Below are 18,004 nucleotides of genomic sequence, written 5' to 3'. Positions count from 1 at the left end.
TAGATACATGATAGATAGATAAATAGATAGATAGATAGAGATAAGCTTGCTTAATTAGACCTGCTTTCTGATTTAACTTAACTTTTTCCAGCCCAGTGAAGCACCCCAACTTCTCTTTCAGGTAAGTGTCAGCAACACAGCAATAAATGTCAACATGAAGCATATCATAATTATAGATCACGCAGGGAGAACAAAGGATAAAATATTTAACTGCAGCAGTGTTTGACTATATTCAGTGCAGTGAGAAAACATGAAGTCATTTTCAAGATTCACCATTTCTTACTTCTTTTCAGTAGGTTCAAGTTTCTAAACTTTCTAAATCTCCATTTTCCAGCTAACGAAAAGAAAATAGGTTTCCATCAAATCTCCTATTTATCTTCTCCAGGACTTCTGTGAGGATTAAATGAGATAGGATACAAGGGGAAAAGCTTCATAGATATTTATTTAAAGTGTAAAATGTTTGCACCTGGCTATAACACAAGTCGTGTTCCTGGGCTGAAGAAACTGTAAGGAGGCTAGTTGCTAGGGAGGGGAAGCCAGGCATTACTATGTGGCATCATTATCCAGTGCCTACAGCCACCATTTCTGGGCTGGCCATGGAATCTCAGCCTTGGCTGGGATTTGGTGGGTTGTCACTCCAGAGTGGTGATGAGGTCTGTGTCCCACTTGGGGAAAGCCGAGTGTTGCTTTGTTGGCCAGGTCTGCACTGCCATTTCTATGTAAATGGCAAGTGTGCATCACAGCTCCTGCATTGAGCATATGCCCCCCTGGTGGTGAGTATGCATCATAGCAACCAGTTGGACAGTGGGAAGGACACTTATCATATTAGCCTTTTATATATGTAGATGTTTGTTTGGTTTCAATGGTACAGAAAATGGGTTCAGAATTTAGCCTTTTGGAAAGGCCACTGATAAGGTCTCAGACATGAGTTGAAGGATTAAAGACATGTCTCACACACTAGTGGGAGAACAGGAATGAGGACAGGAACCAGTAACACATGGTAAACTACTGTACATAAGTGAAAGAAAGAGCACAGCTTGGAAGGCTTTTAAGGACCTAGGCTTTGCCAGTGTCCAAGCTTAAAGCTTCTGAGGTTCAGAATAGAAAATGCTGAATCTGCTCCAATACCAGCATAACTCCACAGCGTAGGTCAGAGTGAGTGCTCACCCAAGAGCCAAGTCTTGGTGTCAGCTTCCCAACACAGGATGATTTCAAGAGAAACTTTGTTTTAAAACATCCGTTCCCTTCTACTAAAAGGTAATTTTGAGACCTAGATTGTCCTATTGGCTGTTGACAATATCTCCTGGGATATTCTCCTTGTAGTCTTTTCTTTGACTTCCATTCATTAAAATGAAAGAAAAATATTTAAGGGCATAGAGTACACTAGAAAAACCTTGCTAATAATGAGCTCTCAGAGACTGTTTAAATTCTCCTCCTGTACTGGAATTTAATTGAAATTAATTCTACCTTGATCTCTTGATCTCCAGGGACCTCAGTGTTCTCTTCAACAAAATAGCCAGGAAGGTTTCAGCATTCTAAATTTCTTTGAATGTGTGAATGTTACACTAGAAAAGGCAGTCACTTGAGGTTTAAACACATTGTGTGGTCTTTGAGCCAAGACAATGTCTTTGATTCCTTTTGCAAAATGCACTGTGTCTTTTGCATTGTTCAACACTCAGAATGTTCTAAATGTATAATTGTTGCCTGGACACTAGAGACAATCAATTATTATAATGATCTTCTCTTTACTGGGTTTGAGTTATGGTGCTCTTTAGGCATACCTGCATACACACAGTATATTCACTGTGATGTTAGGATTGTGGGCAAAAAAAATATGTCATCAGAATATATTTTTATAATAACTATAATTTCTCTACATATAAAACTACAAAAAATAGTCAAATAAATATTAGGAATTTATGTAGAACAGTCTGATGAAGTCTAAAAGAATCTTTATTCTTATACATTGCCTAGTATAAAATAAGAATTTTAATTGCTTATATAATCAGCTATGCTCATACCATTTGCTTTTCTTGTGTCACTCTCTTTATATATATCTAGGTTAAATGAATTGATTTGCAATATATGTTAAACACACAGTCCATGTGTTTGGTTAAAAGTTAAATTATATTTTTTCAGAAATAGTTTAGCTTATTTAAAAATTTTAAAAATAAACAAAATAAGTGGGTTTCACCATCCAGGAACCCTGAGTCTGAATTGTAGCAAAAACATATATTTTATATTTATACAAAATGTATAATATATAAAATTATACATTTTATATAATATAAAATATATGTACAGGAAATGTTGTTAAAAAGCAGCTGTTCTCTGAAACACAGGGAAGGAAGAAATGGCTGTGCTAGAAGGAGCATCTTTCCATGGAAATAAAACTAAACTCAGGTGTAAGCAGAACATTGTAAACATTCCAGAAGGAACTATAAAAGTCAATCAGAAAATGCAACTCACAGTGGGAGTTCCATAGATACATTCTCAAGCCTTGCCAATGCTCCCTGAAAATTCCCCTTTAAACTCTTAAGCCTTATACTTAATGAATCACCTACAATATTAATGTGATTGCATGTGTTAGATCATCTGGAAGTCCCTTTCTTAGCACCTCTACCAGGGTTTTAGGGCCTGCCTTTGTATTTAGGTTTACAGCTAAGTTGGCTCCGGGAACAGTGTGTTTATAGTCAGAGACTAAAGAGAAAAGGGTAGAAGTAGGCTTAATGTACAAGTGGTTTGTTCACATCAAGTGAAGACCAGCTGGCATTACAGTCTTTGGAAGAATGAAGGTTTGCCTATTGTTCAACCGGAGAAAACTGGTAGTGAGAACTGAGCATATGTGACAAATCCAAAATGACTTGTGACATAGCAGTCAGTATCAAATTTATGTGGCCATTTTTTTAGCCCAACAACTGCATTCATCACATTAAATCAATGATGTTTATTCAAATTGTTCTATTTGGATAGGACTTGGAGGGTGTATAGATCACCCTCTAGTGATAAATCATTCCAACTGCAGACTTATGATCCTTGAAGTTGAAGGAAAGAGTGAAAGGATGTAAATATGAAGGAATTACATGTTAGGCCACAGTCTGAGAAAAGTGCTTTTGTTAGGATTTCTCATTTATTGCCAGCCTACTAGACAGTTTGCAATATATATATATATATATATATATATATATATATATATATATATATATATATATATATATATATAGTTGTTGTTGTTGTTGTTGTTGTCATTGATTTCAGAGAGGAAAAGAGAGACAAAAATATCAATGATGAAAGAGAATCATTGATTGACTGCCTCTTGCACATCCCCTGTTGGGGATCAAGCCTGAAACCTGGGCATGTGCCCTGACAGGGAATCAATCTGGGACCTCCTGGTTCATAGGTCAATGCTCAATCACTTTGCCATGCTGGCTCAGCTATTTGCATTTTTTCTTTCCCAAGAAGTAAATGCTACCTATTTCTCTGACTGTAGAATAAGTTTTGAGCTTTATTAACTGGAATTACATTTCTAAATATGATCAAAACAACTTACAACTTTTTCCCTTTAAATATAGAGTATGCGATTGGAATCATTAGAATTCAAATATCACTGATGATAGAAGAGAAGTGAGCAATTTTTTTTTTTTTAATCCTCATCCCAGGATATTTTTCCATTGACTTTTAGAGAATGAAAGGGAGGGGGAGAGAATGAGAGAGACACATTGATTGGTTGCCTCCTGCATGCACCCTGATCAGGGCCAGGGATTGAGCCTGTAACCAAGATATGTGCCCTTGACTGGAATCGAACCTGGGACCCTTAGTCTGTGTGCTGATGCTCTATCTACTGAGCCAAACCAGCCAGGGCGAAGGAAACTTCTTTTAATTATTTAATTCAATATCTCCTATGCTTAGGTCTTAGTTACGATGCTTGATTACAATGCATGAGGTATACTAGCCTTCATAAACTTTTTATTTTAGGCTATAGGAACAGAATGATATTCTTGCTATAAGCTAAGCAGGGTTCATAAGGCAGATTTCAGACTCAAAAGGAAAAAATAGCCATTGCTCACAGCAGACAGAAATGTTATCTAGAAGTAGCTCAGCAATTCTTCAAACAATTTGCATGAACTTTGGACTGTATTTTATTGAGAGAAACTGTACTGATCAGGACAGAATAATATTTTGCTTTTTTCCTAAAGATAATTAGTAATGAGATTTTATCAGGTTAGCCATGAAGGACTCTGTCTCTCTCTCTTTTTTTATTTATTTTTTTTTACTATAATATCTAATACTCGTTTATAGGTCAGAGCAAGAATTTCTTTAAACTGCACAGAGTCTCTGGTACTATTCAATATCTTGGGGCTTATGTAGGTGGTTTAGCACTGGGCTTTCTGGCCCAAAGTGGAGACTGACACCAAAAGAGCTTGCCTGACACTTCCTAGGGTATGGCGCACAGCCCAAGCTCCCAGGCAACCTTGCTTAGCATGATTTGAAATCCACTTGAAATTACATGAGATGGTGGAGCTTCATCTGGAGGCACCTAATCAGAATCTGTCTGCATTTAATAGCAATTAAATGAGCCCATTCACGGTGTCAGAATTCATCTCTAAACCACATAAGGCACAATAGCCTAAGATCAATGCAAACCCTCTGGATTGGGCTTCCATGCTTGAGAGATTGATGGCCAGGCTGCTTCACCCCTTCCTTTTGTCACTGTCACTGTGCTTTCTCTTTCAGGGCCTGCTCTTCCTAAGACTCATGTGAAGACGGCCTCTCTTGGGCTGGCAGGGAAGGCAAGGTCTCCTTTGCTTCCTGTGTCTGTGCCAACGGCCCCTGAAGTGTCTGAAGAGAGCCACAAACCAACAGAGGATGCAGCCAATGTAAGGGCATCCCCCCACCCCAAAATTCCCACTGTGTCACCTGAAGCAGGGCCTAGGACTGTGTGATTGAGCCTAACCCAACCAGAACTCTCCATTAACCACACCCATTATTGCTCTGTTGTTTGTTTGTTCTGTTTTCATGCACTTGAATGAGAAGAGTTTGAACTCTAAGAGAAGATTGTAGGTGGGATTTAATTAAATTTAAAAATTACTGGTACTTAAAGGCAATCCTAGAATACATGTGGTAGCTACAGAATGTATGACTTTACATACACATCTATATAATAGGTATCTATGTGTGTTTGTATGTTATTATATTTTCATATATAATATGTATACCAGGTCCTTAAATATCATTTCTTTCAGCGTTTGTTTCATTATAATGTTGATGAGATGCCATAAGAATTGAACACTTGTTTGTGTCAATTAGCTATAGTTAAATTAGTTTCTTCATAAGTGATTTCACTTAAAGTTGCAGAACTCATCAATGACATAAGTGAAGTGTGTGTGTGTGTGTGTGTGTGTGATTTTACTTAAAATCATCAATAGAAATGTGGAATTGAGAAGAAGAAATTACACATAAAAATGAAGGAAAGGATTTTTAAGAAGGAAGTAAAGAAGGAACTGACATATTTGGAAAGTAAAAGGGGAAGTTTCTTTAATGAGATAAAATGTGTACTAAGGGAAGAAGCTAAGAAGTGATTAAATTAGAAAACTCAGAAAGAAAATCCATGAAAACAACATAATCTAAATTTTGAGAGAACTACGAAAGTGTTTTATAAAGTATTGCCTAAAGGCAGCAGTTTAGAAAACTCTAGAGTGTTTCTGAATATAATTCAAGAGAAAACATTTAAAAGAAGGCCAAGGAACCGACATATGAGATACCCCGAGAGAGGGAGATTGAGAGATTCTAACCCTTTGTAGACCTACTGAACCAAATCCCTGATAGCTGATAGTCTGGTATTACTAATGACGTGGTGCTAGCGACTCACAGTGAGAGCTATGCAGAGTAGGTTCACTAAGACTCCTATAGTCTAGATAGACTCTTCATTTTATCCACCAATAAAATCCTGCCATAAGGTTACCTTCACAACTGCGCATAGAGCCAACTCTGATTATGGTGAGAATTTTGTTTCCACCTATAAACTGATGCCATAATCCTCAGACTTTTCATTGGTCAAGGCAAAGCCCATCAATTTCCCACACAAAAGGGTGCCTACATTGGGTTACAAAGAAAAGAAACCTAGTGATGTAATTCTGCTCAGAGCCTCATGGGGGCCTCTAAAAGGAAAGGAGCTAATGTATTGAAAGTGTACCTCTTGCTATACTGTGATAGGCACTGAACATGCCACAAGATGCTCAGAATAGCCTATAGAATAGATGCCATTATTTTATATATAGCAGAGAACTATATATACACCAGAGAGGTCCCCTAACTTGTCCAAGACCACATAACTATTGATTATTAGATCTTGATTTGAAACAAGGTATTTTTTTCACTCTAAAGCTTTTTCCTCACTACAGGGATGAAGCTGGTGAAAGAGTATGCAATCATTCATCACCACCTTTTACTAGTATCCCCATAAATGATTATATTTTGAACACAGCCCCTGATTATGGGCCACTGTGTCTCCCTGGAGAATACAGAGTGAACCAGCTAGACATGGCCCCTGTCTTCACAAAAGAATGTGTGGCTATTCATCTATACCAGTGGTCAGCAAACTCATTAGTCAACGGAACCAAATATCAACAGTACAAACATTGAAATTTCTTTGGAGAGCCAAATTTTTTAAACTTAAACTTCTTCTAATGCTACTTCAAAATAGACTCGCCCAGGACATGGAATTTGTAGAAGAGCCACACTCAAGGGGCTAAACCACAGACCTATACTAACCCTTTGCTCTCTTGTCCTTTCTGCAGGTGTACGAACAGGATGATTTGAGTGAACAAATGGCAAGTTTGGAAGGGCTAATGAAGCAGCTTAATGCCATCACAGGCTCGGCCTTCTAACACCCATTGCCGAGTAGATGGGGTGAATTTTCCGGGAACTTTACAACGTATCAAGTACCCATCAACAGCACACTTGTGTTCCAGAACTCCCACCAGTGCACAGGACAACCATCAGGACCACTCAGTTCCAGAATTACCTGAAGCAGTGCAGGAGGAAGAGCAACAGTCCTTCTAGCACAGACATCAGGAATTCAAATATGATGACAATGGTGTCCCTCCACAAACACAAGGACAAGTCCGCACCGCACTGTCAGAGCTGAAGCTGCAAGAATAGTCCTGGGTCTTTCCCACCACAGTGATCTCACTGTCACAGCTAATGCTTATGTTTCCTTCATCCAGGCCTGTCATCTCCTTATGTGTAGGTCTAGTCTTACAAAATGCAAGTGCATTACTTGAGCCTGTACCATGCCATGGCAAACCAGTGCAAGTTCACGCTTTCATTTGCAACTTACAAGTTCAAAGCACCCACAGGAATTCTCTCTACATAGCACCAAAGGATTGGAAGTTTTCCTGACAGCACAAAAAGTCAATAAGTGAACAAACAAAAGGCAGCCAATGCTTGTGTTTTGTAACTTAGTCATTCCTCTTGCCCAGGTGGTGGGTATTAGCAAGTGGCTGTAACGCTCACCCATTTTTAGCAAGTATTTGTGAATCCACCCATGGTTAACACTTACATTATGTCTGGAGAACAGGGACATGAAAGTCTGCACCCATGGCAGCAGTCTATTTCCTGTAAGAGGATAAAATATGCAGTCTTCTCAGACACGCAGTAATTATGTGCTTAAGGCCATAATAGGACACTCTTCGATTTGGGTGGCTTTTGGGCCATACCACACTGTGATGACATTTCAAAGATTCACCCAGGCCATCTTCCTCAGGAGTCTGGCTGGAAGAGTTCCCCTTCCTCCCTGTCCCTCCCTGAGTTCTCCTTGGCAGCCAGCCTTGGGCCAGGTGGCCAGCTCCACACATCGCATGGCCTCCTGACCAAGGTCCCTGAACCCTTCTGCAGAAATGGCAGACTCCTTGAGAATAGGCCCTGAGGAAGGGAAGGAAGATGGAAGGCAGTTTCAAATATCACTTGACTTGATGTCACTTCCACCAACAGGGCTCTCACTGGCTTAGAGTAGGCAGTTTTGGTAAGTGGCAACCAAGGGCCCTGTTGTCAAGGGGACCTCCTATCCCCACCCCGACTCCCACCCACTGCCCCCAGCTTCCCAGAGTCAGAGAGGAGCAGAGGGTCAGAAGCCACTGGACACCTCTGACACATCCCAGTTCCAGTAGCTGCTTGTCAAAGCTGCATCTTCATTGTGAGCTAGAATCGTAAGCTTTTATTGCCCTGTGTATCAACCATTGGGAACTATGTGAAATTAAAAACATTTTGAGTGCAACCTTTTAGTTTCTGAATTTTCAGCTGCATTTGGAATTAATCCCTGTTTATGCAGCAGAATTGCCAAAAGAGAGCTAGTTTGCATATTTATCAGTTCGGCAACTTGAAAACCCAATAGGAGAGTTTCCGCTGAATTATTCCTTTCAGCTCTGCCTTTGATTTCAAGCTTGAGTAGGTCATAATTTTAAAAGAGCATGGAAGGGATGGGATCTTTACAACCTAATAGCTCCTTTTATTAGGTGGGTAATTATATACAAATCCCTGAATGAACTATTTTGAGCAAAATGGCACTGTAACAGAAGTAATAATTCAGATTATTTTTTTACAGTTTTATGTCGGGAAGGAAATCTGGTGTCAGAGAGAGAGGGCTTGTTAAAATTGTTCATGAGGAAGTCCGGTCCATTGGTGAAATCATTCCCTCAATAAGAGTGCTTGTTCAATTTACTAAGACTTTCTTGAAGTCCTTCTGAAGAGCTACGTGGCGTTATTCTGCGGGCTGTATTACTCTTATTTAACATCTGAGCGCTTAGCAGGACTCACTGACCTGGAACAAGGCATTTCATATGAATTTCCATAAAAAATTCATTACTTCAAAAGAGAAAATGCTCAGTAGGCTAGTCTTACCTTCTTGGTGTCTTCAAATGGCTTCCCCTTTCTAATATTCACAAACAAGGCACTTAATATGCAGGAAAAGCCACCCTGAATGCTGTTTGTAATAGACTGCCGATCTCAGACTTCAGGGGTTGAGTCCTATCTTCAATCTGTAGGCTGCATCTGAACAATAAAGACAACTAGCATGTTTACAAAATTCTAGACTCTTCAAATCAAAGTCATTGACCTTAGGAAATAACATTTTTTAAATACACAAAAATACACATGGTTTTCAGTGGGAGGTATATTTCTGATGCATGCTCTCGAAACAAAATATAATGGTTCATTTTAGTAATTATTGGCGATGCTAATATGCCTCAGATCCATGCAGTGAATGTAAGGAAGTATCCATTTAAATGATCTCGAGAGACTCTTGTGTGATTTATCCAGTGGTTTCAATATACAACGAGTTAACCACAACTCTCATACAACTCTGTTCCCCACTCAGATAGCTCACATATGTGTCCAACTGCCTGACCAAGTTTACAGTTGACTTTTAAACTTCCCAATCCCCTGATCTCTTGACAAGAAGAAATTTAGGAATACTTCAAGATTGCCTCAAATTTGCTCCTACTCTAAGTCTAGCTCATGACATACAGGGCTCTTGAAGCTCTGACTCCCATAGGGCGATGTGTGACAGCCATCCAGCAATGCTGCCGCCAGGACTCCCTTCTCCCTGCAAAAGGAGCAAATCAAACGTGGCAGGGCATGCTCGAGCCTCCCCTGCCCTGTGCTGCCCTATCTGGCAAGAACCACCTCTTGAAAACTTTTGGTATTTTTATTTTACATTTCTTTCTGATAAAGCTAGTAGGTAGTTCAAAAGGCGTAAGGCATATTTGGATGATGCTCTAGCCAAAAGTTAAGTATTTCTCAGTGATTCGCATTCAGTAAGAAACCAGTCATAGCTATCTCCATGTAAAACAGAGTTAGAAGCTTCTAGGATATTTAAATAATGGAACTTTACATTTAGGTATTATAAAATACACATTCAATTGAGCAATCTGGAAAAAAAAAAGCATATCAAGATTTGGCACTCACTGGCTTTTCCAATAAATAATCTCTAAGTAGAGGTCTTTCCAGAAGTTTTTGTAGTCTGTGCTTAAAGGTGGTTACTCATTTTTATCCCCTCCCCTTTTTATAGTTTATTACTTTTAGAGACAGGGAGAGGGAGAAAAAGAGAGAGAAACATCAGTGTGAGAGAAGCACATCAGTAGGCTGCTGCCTGCATGCCCCCTACTGAGACTCAGCCTACAATCCAGGCATGTGACCTGACTGGGAACTGAACCAGCAGCCTTTTGGTGTACAAGAGGATGCCCAACAAACTGAGCCACACCAGCCAGGGTTCTCCACCCTTTGGATTAGTCTGTCTGTTGACTTTGGTTAAAGAAACATATTCAGGTCTTCTCTATTTTTTTAAATATATTTTTATTGATCTCAGAGAGGAAGGGAGAAGGAGAGAAACATCAAAGATGAGAGCTAATCATTGATCAGCTGCCTCCTGCACACCCTCTGCTGGGGATTGAGCCCACAACCCACGCATGTGCCCTTGAACTTTGGGACCCTTTAATTCACAGGCTGATGCTCTATCCATTGAGCCATGCCAGCTAGGGCAGTTATTCTCCACTTTTAATAGAGTGTCTCACATATGGTAGTAGGACTGTAATTCTGACAAAAAAAAAAAAGTCCTCGATAAAGAGATCACCTTTCCATTTTCTATAAAATTGTAGCCCAGACTCAGATTTCTTATAATTTCAGAGTGTCTATTTTTAGTCTTGAGGGGGGAAAAAAGAAAAGAAAAAATCCCTAATTTTATATGTGTTTTTAGAAAACAAAATCATCTGAACTTTGCAATAGCTGTGGGACAAGATTGCTTTTCCTCCCTCTTACCATTTGCTTCATGCAACCGCAGACCACCCGGAAGGCCAGGTTAGCATCCCAACACCGAGCCCACCACATTCTGGAGCTACGGAACCTCTCCTACACTCAGACCTGCAATCTCCCTCTTTTTAAAAATTATTCCAGAGCAGCCCCTGACTCTCAATTCGTATTTCTCTAGCAACTTTCAGGAATCACTTGAACAATTTACAGAAACCCTTTCCCCTGGATTCTCATGTTTTCAACGAAATTGGATAGCTGGGAAAATCACAGATTGTTTTGGATGCTATTCCATTCTATTGGAAAGTATGCACCCCGTGTCTCAGTGCCACTTGCAGTCCAAGTAGCTGTTTCCAAAAGGTATTGATCCTGAAAAGAAATGCCTGCATGTTTCCTGGTCAGTGAGGTTATGTAGGAGACCAACAGCATGCCCACAGCAACAGCGAGGGTCCCCTCTGCCCTGCCCACAGCCTGCTGCCAGGTAACGCTCACATGGCATGCTTCAAAAGGCACTCTCAGAAAGATTTCTCCTCCTGCCCTCCAGTGTACCCTTCGTACATTGTCATCCTAGGATGTGGGGTCTGTAGGAGAGCAACAGCAAAACTCTACCAGATGTCCGAAACACAGACGCATGGGCCGAGGGAAGTCATTGTGCTGAAAGTATTTTCAGATGCGAGGAAGGAATGTTGGGGAGAAGGAGAAGCGCTGTTTTTTATTGTTGTAGGGGAAACCTGACAATTCTGAACTTGATGAATTGTCAGCTTGTTTGGGGGCTGGGTGGGTTGGGTATGGGGTGTACTTTTTATAAGTAATATTTAATTTATTATTTAGAGTGGCTTCTTTTTGGATAATTTATGGGGGGTGGAAAAAAGGAGATCTGGTTGGGAATTTAGATAAAGCTGTTAAAGCTGCAGTGTTCCGTGTCTCAGAGGGACCAGTTTGGATGAATTGTCCACTTGCTGAGTATGAGGGTAGCCCAGGCAAAGCCTCCACCGAAGCTCCATCACCTCTGCCTCCTCCCTTTTTGGGGTCATTCAAACATGACAGCAGCACCCCAGAAATGTGCTGATAGCATTTCCCAGATCAATGCTACTCATCCTCTCTAAGGGCTTTGCGATTCGAGCAAATTGTTAATGTGCTAGTGGTAGGTTTATTTGGTAGAAATGGGTATACTACAGCTTTAACTAGCCTTCGTAGAAAAAGAAAATTTTTGTGGCAACAAAACACCTTTGAAAAAAAGAAAAGAAAAGGTATTTTGAGCCTACAAAGAATTTCTTTAAATTGTCAGACTCTAGAATTGTTAACCAAATTAGACTAGTGATTGCAATATTTAAGTGTAAATCTTGTTCTATGAGAAAGGAGACTTGCTTACAGTTTAAAACAATGACTGTTTCTACAAGATCTTGTATACTACTACTCGAGGAAAAGGGGTTTTGTAATCACTGTAGAACAGTCTCATATTCATTTTTTATAGAAATGGTATTCCAATGGTGCATTTTTTGTTTAATAAATAAAGTTTTGATACAAAGTTCTTTTGTCATGTTTTTTTTTTTTTTTAATATTAAACTAGAGGCCCAATGCATAAAATTCATGCACCCTCTCCAATCTGGGACCCCTGGTGGGATGTCCAACTGCTCACTGGGATCAGGTCTAAATGGGCAGTTGGACATCCCTATCACAATCCAGGACTGCTGGCTTCCAACCACTTGCCTGTCTGCCTACCTGATTGCCCCTAACCACTTCTGCCTACCAGCCTGATCATTCCCTAACCACTCCCTTACCAGCCTGATCGACACCTAACTGCTCCCCTGCCAAACCAATTGCCCCTACTGTCCTCCCCTGCTGGCCCTGTCACCCCTAACTGCCCTCCCTTGCCAGCCTGGTCACCCCCATCTGCCCTCCACTGCTGGCCTGGTCCCCTCCCCCAACTGCCGTCCCCTGCAGGCCTTGGTCCCCCCCAACTGTCCTCCCTTGAGGCATGGGGCCCCCCCTCCCAACTGTCCTCTCCACAGGCCTGGTTGCCCCCAATTTCCCTCCTCTGCTGGCCCAGTCACCTGCTGGCCTGATTGTCCCCAACTTCCCTCCCTTGCAGGCCTGGTCCCTCTCACCTGCCCTCCCCTGCTGACCATCTTGTGGCAGCCATCTTGTGTCCACATGGGAATGGCCATCTTTGACCACATGGGGGCAGCCATCTTGTGTGTTGGAGTGATGGTAAATTTGCGTATTACTCTTTTATTAGATAGTATGGTTGACACAAACTCACCTGACCCTTACCCCTACCTATCTGTTCTTATCCACAGAATACATACTACCTTTTTGACATGTGGCAGAAGTTCTGCTTGAATCCTTAGACCAGTTTTATGCACATGCTCAGTATGCCTTAACCCCAACAGCCAATGCCCATGGTCCTTTTGTTGGAGAAACCTCAAGCTTCCAGAACTTTTTTTTGCCCACATGCACAGGGGAGCTGGCAATGTCTGAACACATCTCACCCATAGCTGATAAGTACTCCAGCCCCTTTGCCCCTGAAGGAGACAATCTGAGGTATAACCCAATTTACTATTATAGGCAATTAGACATGAGCAGAGCAGGGATGCAGGGCCAAGTACAGAAGGCAGAAAGTCTAGGGTGCCTGGCAAAGGACAATTGTAGGGTGGGGCCTCGCCCCCAGGGTGACCTTTCCTCCTCTAGCATATTGCTGGCCATTCAGTTTGGACCCCCTGACCTTTCCTTCTAGGAATAACACTAGGCCTCAGTTATATTTCAGCTCCTGGCACAGAAAAGCAACAAAACCAGATAAGCAATGCCACAGCTTCCCTCAGGACCAGCTGCACTGAATAATCCCTGCCCTGGAGCTGACCCATCACTCAGCTCCTGAAAGGACACACCTGGAAAGCTAGTGTGTCCTACTGAGATCTACCCTGGGGACCACCCATGCCTTCCCCTTTGCTTTCCCCACTCCCACCCTCAGGTGCATCACCTTTACCCTCCTCTCTTCTAAGCTCCAAGAGCTTTGCCTCTTTAACTTGTTTCTCCAGCCCAGTTTTTTTCTCTGAATTACTTCCACCTCTGTGGTTTTCTAAATAAATGTTCTTTTATAGTTTGAGTCTTGCCTCTGAATTCCTACATAGCCACAACTCAAGTACCAAGGTTGCTAAACCCAGGTCCGGATTGACCCCATGGGTCTAACACCTGGTGCAGTTTCTTACTGCCCCAACAAATGGATGACTGTGCAAACAATATGTGGCCTTCATCTTAAAAAAGAATGAAATTCTTTGCCCTGACTGGTTTGGCTCAGTGGATAGAGCGTCTGCCTGCAGACTGAAGGGTCCAGGTTCGATTCCAGTCAAGGGCATGTACCTTGGTTGCGGGCACATCCCCAGTAGGAGATGTGCAGGAGGCAACTGATCAAAGTATCTCTCTCATCGATGTTTCTAACTCTCTATCCCTCTTCCTTCTTCTCTGTAAAAAATCAATAAAGTATTAAAAAAAAAAAAAAAGAAACTCTGACACATGCTACACTTTTACATTTATTTGGTGTTGGTATATTGAAGACATTATGCTAAAGGAAATAAGCCCGCAACCAACGAACAAATAGTGTACTATTCCACTCAGATGAGGCACCAAGAGTAGTTGAATTTTTAGACACAGAAAGTAGAATGGTAGTTGCCAGGCGTGGGAAGATAAGGGAATGGGGAGTAATTGCTTAATAGGTATCTTTCAGTTTGGGAAGGTGAAAAAAGTTCTGGAAATGGATGGTGGTGATGATCATCCAACAACAGGAATGTACTTAATGCTATTGAACTGTACTGTACACTTAAACATGGTTAAAATGGTAAGCCTTGTGCTATGCATATGATTTTTTAAAATTTCCACATAAGGATATTCAAGAGTCAACTTCTATAAATGCTAAAATATAAATTCTGACTCTTGAAATATAAATATGTTAACACCAAAATATTTAAGGAGACTGATGTACAGGAAATAAAAGCAACATATTTATCGCAGTTTATTTTATCTCATACTTTATACTTCCATATTCAGTTTATATAAAAGAATTCTATCCATGTAAACCTGCTTATTAGAAAAAATAATAATAATATGAATTACTAGGGTCTGACCCAGAGAGGAGTAGGTAAAAGGTTACCCTATTAATATTTTTATGGGAAGAAGTTTGGAGAGGCCAAAGAATAATAAGCTCTCTACCTTAAATATCCTATGATGCTAATACAATGAAGAACAACAGATTAGTATTAAATCGCATACAGGTGAATTTAATTGATCTGAGGAAAGTAGATAGTCCGAGGTTTACCCAGAGCTACAATACAAAAAGGCTGACATTGTCGGTGTTGTTGGAAATGTTTCAATTCATTGAGAATGCACCTGTTCCATTCTTCAATGTGTTTTAAAGGTGTCTCTGTACTTCTGAAAAATACTTCCTGATTAAGGTTAGCGATGTGCTTGTCTCCTCCCAAGACCACACTAAATTACAACTAATTATAGAACCACCACCCTGAGAAACACCTGAAGACTGAGCTCCTATAACCAGGGAGTGAAGAAGAGCCACGTTGGGACTATGAAACAGGCTGGGAGAAATATTTTTAGACACAGGAAGTAGAACAGCAGTTGCCAGGGGCTGGGAAGGTAAGGGACTGAGGAGGGAGGGGCTCCAGTGGCTGGAAGAGGAGGCCCCCACAGCCTCTGGCTGTGAAAGTGGAGATTTCACCTGGGTGAGGTACAGGCCTGCTGTAAACCCAGGCCTCCTTTTAAAGGGTCCAAGCACGGACCCAAGTCCTTGCAAACACCCACCTTAAGCTCCAGAGAAGGAACAGCAGCTCAGAAAGAGTCAGGGACATCCAGGGAGTAACTGAACTGTCTGGCTTCAGGGAGAAGGGAGGAGAGGGCTGGAGGGGCAGGTCTCTCAGGAAAATGGAAGGTGTGAGGGGAGATCTCATTATGGCTTTAATTTGTATTTCTCCAGTGATTAGTGATGGTAAACATCTTTTCAGATGTCTACTGACCGTTTGTATGTTCTCTTTGGAGAAATGGCTATGGAGGTTCTCTGCCCATTTTTTAGTCAGATTGTGGTGGTGGTTGTTTTGTTTTGTTTTGTTTTGTTTTGTTTTGTTGTTGGGGTGTGTGTGTGTGTGTGTGTGTGTGTTGACTTGTATGAGCTCATTACAAATTTGGGATATTAACCCCATAAGGGGTGTATCAGAAGCAAACATCTTCTGCCGTTCAGTGGGTTGTCTTTTGGTTTTGGTGATAGCTTCCTTTGCTATGGTACTAAGAGCAATGTCAAAGAGTTTACTGCCTATTCTTCTAGGAGTTTTATGGTTTGGGGTCTTCCATTTAAAACTATAGTTTGCATTTATTCTTGTGTAAGAAGGTGATCTAGTTTTGGGGGGGGGTTGTTTTGTGTGTTTTTTTTTGGGGGGGGGGGTTTGTTTTGTTTGGTTTGGTTTGATTTGTTTTTTTTGGAGGAGGGTGGTTTTGCATGTATCTATCCTAAAGTGACACTGCATGGCTTCTCAGGATTTTTCATAAAAGGCCACATTCTCCCATGTTTGCTGGAATATTCACTCTTGGAGCGCTTGCTATCTGACAATTCTGAGGAAATCTGACAGTCCTGAGGCTGCCATGTGTAGCACACAGCAAGTCCACAAACGTGCCCTCTGCTTGGCAGTCCCAGCCTTTGAGTCACCCCAACCCAGAAAGCAGCAAGTGAATAATGGAACTCTGGATGGTTCCAGCCCCAGCCGTCAATCATCATCAGCCTGTAAGCACTCGCTGCTGAGACTCCAGGCATCACAGAGCCGACAAATCACTCCCTCTCTGTGAAATTCTGACCCAAAGTATCAGCAAACAGAATAAAATTATTGTTTAACTTTAAATTGCTAAAAAAAAGAAAAAAAAATCCTGATTTTCATTCTATCTTTAAACTTCAAATTTTCATTGATTACTCTTTTTGGTTGTTAATTCTTACATGAGAGAGAGAAGGAGACTGAACCATCAAAGTGTGAGAGACACAGCAATTGGTTGCCTCCCACCAGCACATCTTGCCTGGGGCAGGGATCAAACCTGCAACCCAGGTGCATGCCCTTGACCAGGAGTCTAACTTGTGACTCTTTAGTTTAGTACGCAGGCTTGGCACACGGGCCAAGGGAATTGCTTTTTTTTTTTTTCCCTAAATATTCTGTGTATCCTGAGGCAGCCAGGGTGATACTAGCATCAATATTTGGTTGACATAAACTCTTTATTTGTGAGCTAAAGATAATTTTGCATAAGCTACTAGCAATATAGTGAGGATGGTCCATCTATTGCATTTTCTTAAAGTTTTATTGGCCATATAGTTGGTAAAAAAAAAATTTTTTTTTAAATTCTAAATTCTGCCAAGGGATCCTGCTTTTCAGTAATAATGCTTTTTCTCCCCTCCCCCCAATCCTTCTTCTTATCCCAATGTATTTTTTCTGAGTCCATAGATAAAATAATGGGAAATTTGGATAGACTGTCAGGAGCAACTTTCCAGATGGTGTGGTAATTACTGCATCCTATATATTTTTAAAACACCCAAGTTTTATTCTGTTTTATTTTCCTAAGTCAATGTTTTATCTGACTTTTTGTGTACCTAAGTCAAAGGCTAACATAACTTTTACTTAGCAATTTCTTATTTCCATATTGCTATATTCTTTTTCCTTTCATTTGTGACTAATCTCTCTCTCCTTTGCCTTAACTTTAGAACTCATAATTTGACACAATAAATACTAAGGCAATTATTCCTAAGATAATCCAAATGTTCTCATTAGCAGTTCAAAAGATTTCTTGGAATAAATAACAGAGGTTATTTTTCCCAGATTCCTCTCAGGTTTTAATTAACATTCTTCTTCATAAATTACTGACAGTTCTTTAATGTCCCTGTCTTAGCTAATTTCTATTCTGACTCTTTATGTGAATTTGACAAAATACCCCTCAGTAGAACAATTTCTCACCTTCTTAATATTTCTTGAGGATTTAATTCTTGTACTAGTCTTAGAATATGTGATGGATTCCCTCAGCTTCTTTTCTTTTTTTTTTTTCTTTTTTTTTTATTCAAGCAAAAACTGTTCTCTGGTGAAAAGATATCTTAACAATAGTAGCATTTCAATTTTGTAGATGTGACACCTTATTTGTCATAAATTGTTCCTATTTCTCCCCTAAATAGGAT

General features: G+C 40.6%; 1 protein-coding gene across 1 annotated transcript in view; it reads left to right on the top strand.

Moving 5' to 3' along the window:
• DCC (DCC netrin 1 receptor) overlaps window positions 1–8,290 on the top strand; it is an 893,480-nt gene extending 885,190 nt beyond the window's left edge. Inside the window, exons 28-29 of the mRNA XM_084888913.1 lie at window positions 4,735–4,877; window positions 6,798–8,290. Of these exons, the coding sequence (XP_084745039.1) occupies window positions 4,735–4,877; window positions 6,798–6,887 (233 nt within the window). The 3' untranslated portion in view covers window positions 6,888–8,290. The remainder of the gene's footprint in view (window positions 1–4,734; window positions 4,878–6,797) is intronic.
• Window positions 8,291–18,004: the final 9,714 nt, after the last annotated feature.

The sequence above is a fragment of the Pipistrellus hanaki genome, assembly GCF_964339955.1.
Source record: "Pipistrellus hanaki genome assembly, chromosome: 6".
In the NCBI taxonomy this organism is placed as follows: domain Eukaryota; kingdom Metazoa; phylum Chordata; class Mammalia; order Chiroptera; family Vespertilionidae; genus Pipistrellus; species Pipistrellus hanaki.
This window is presented reverse-complemented; position numbering and strand designations above follow the sequence as displayed.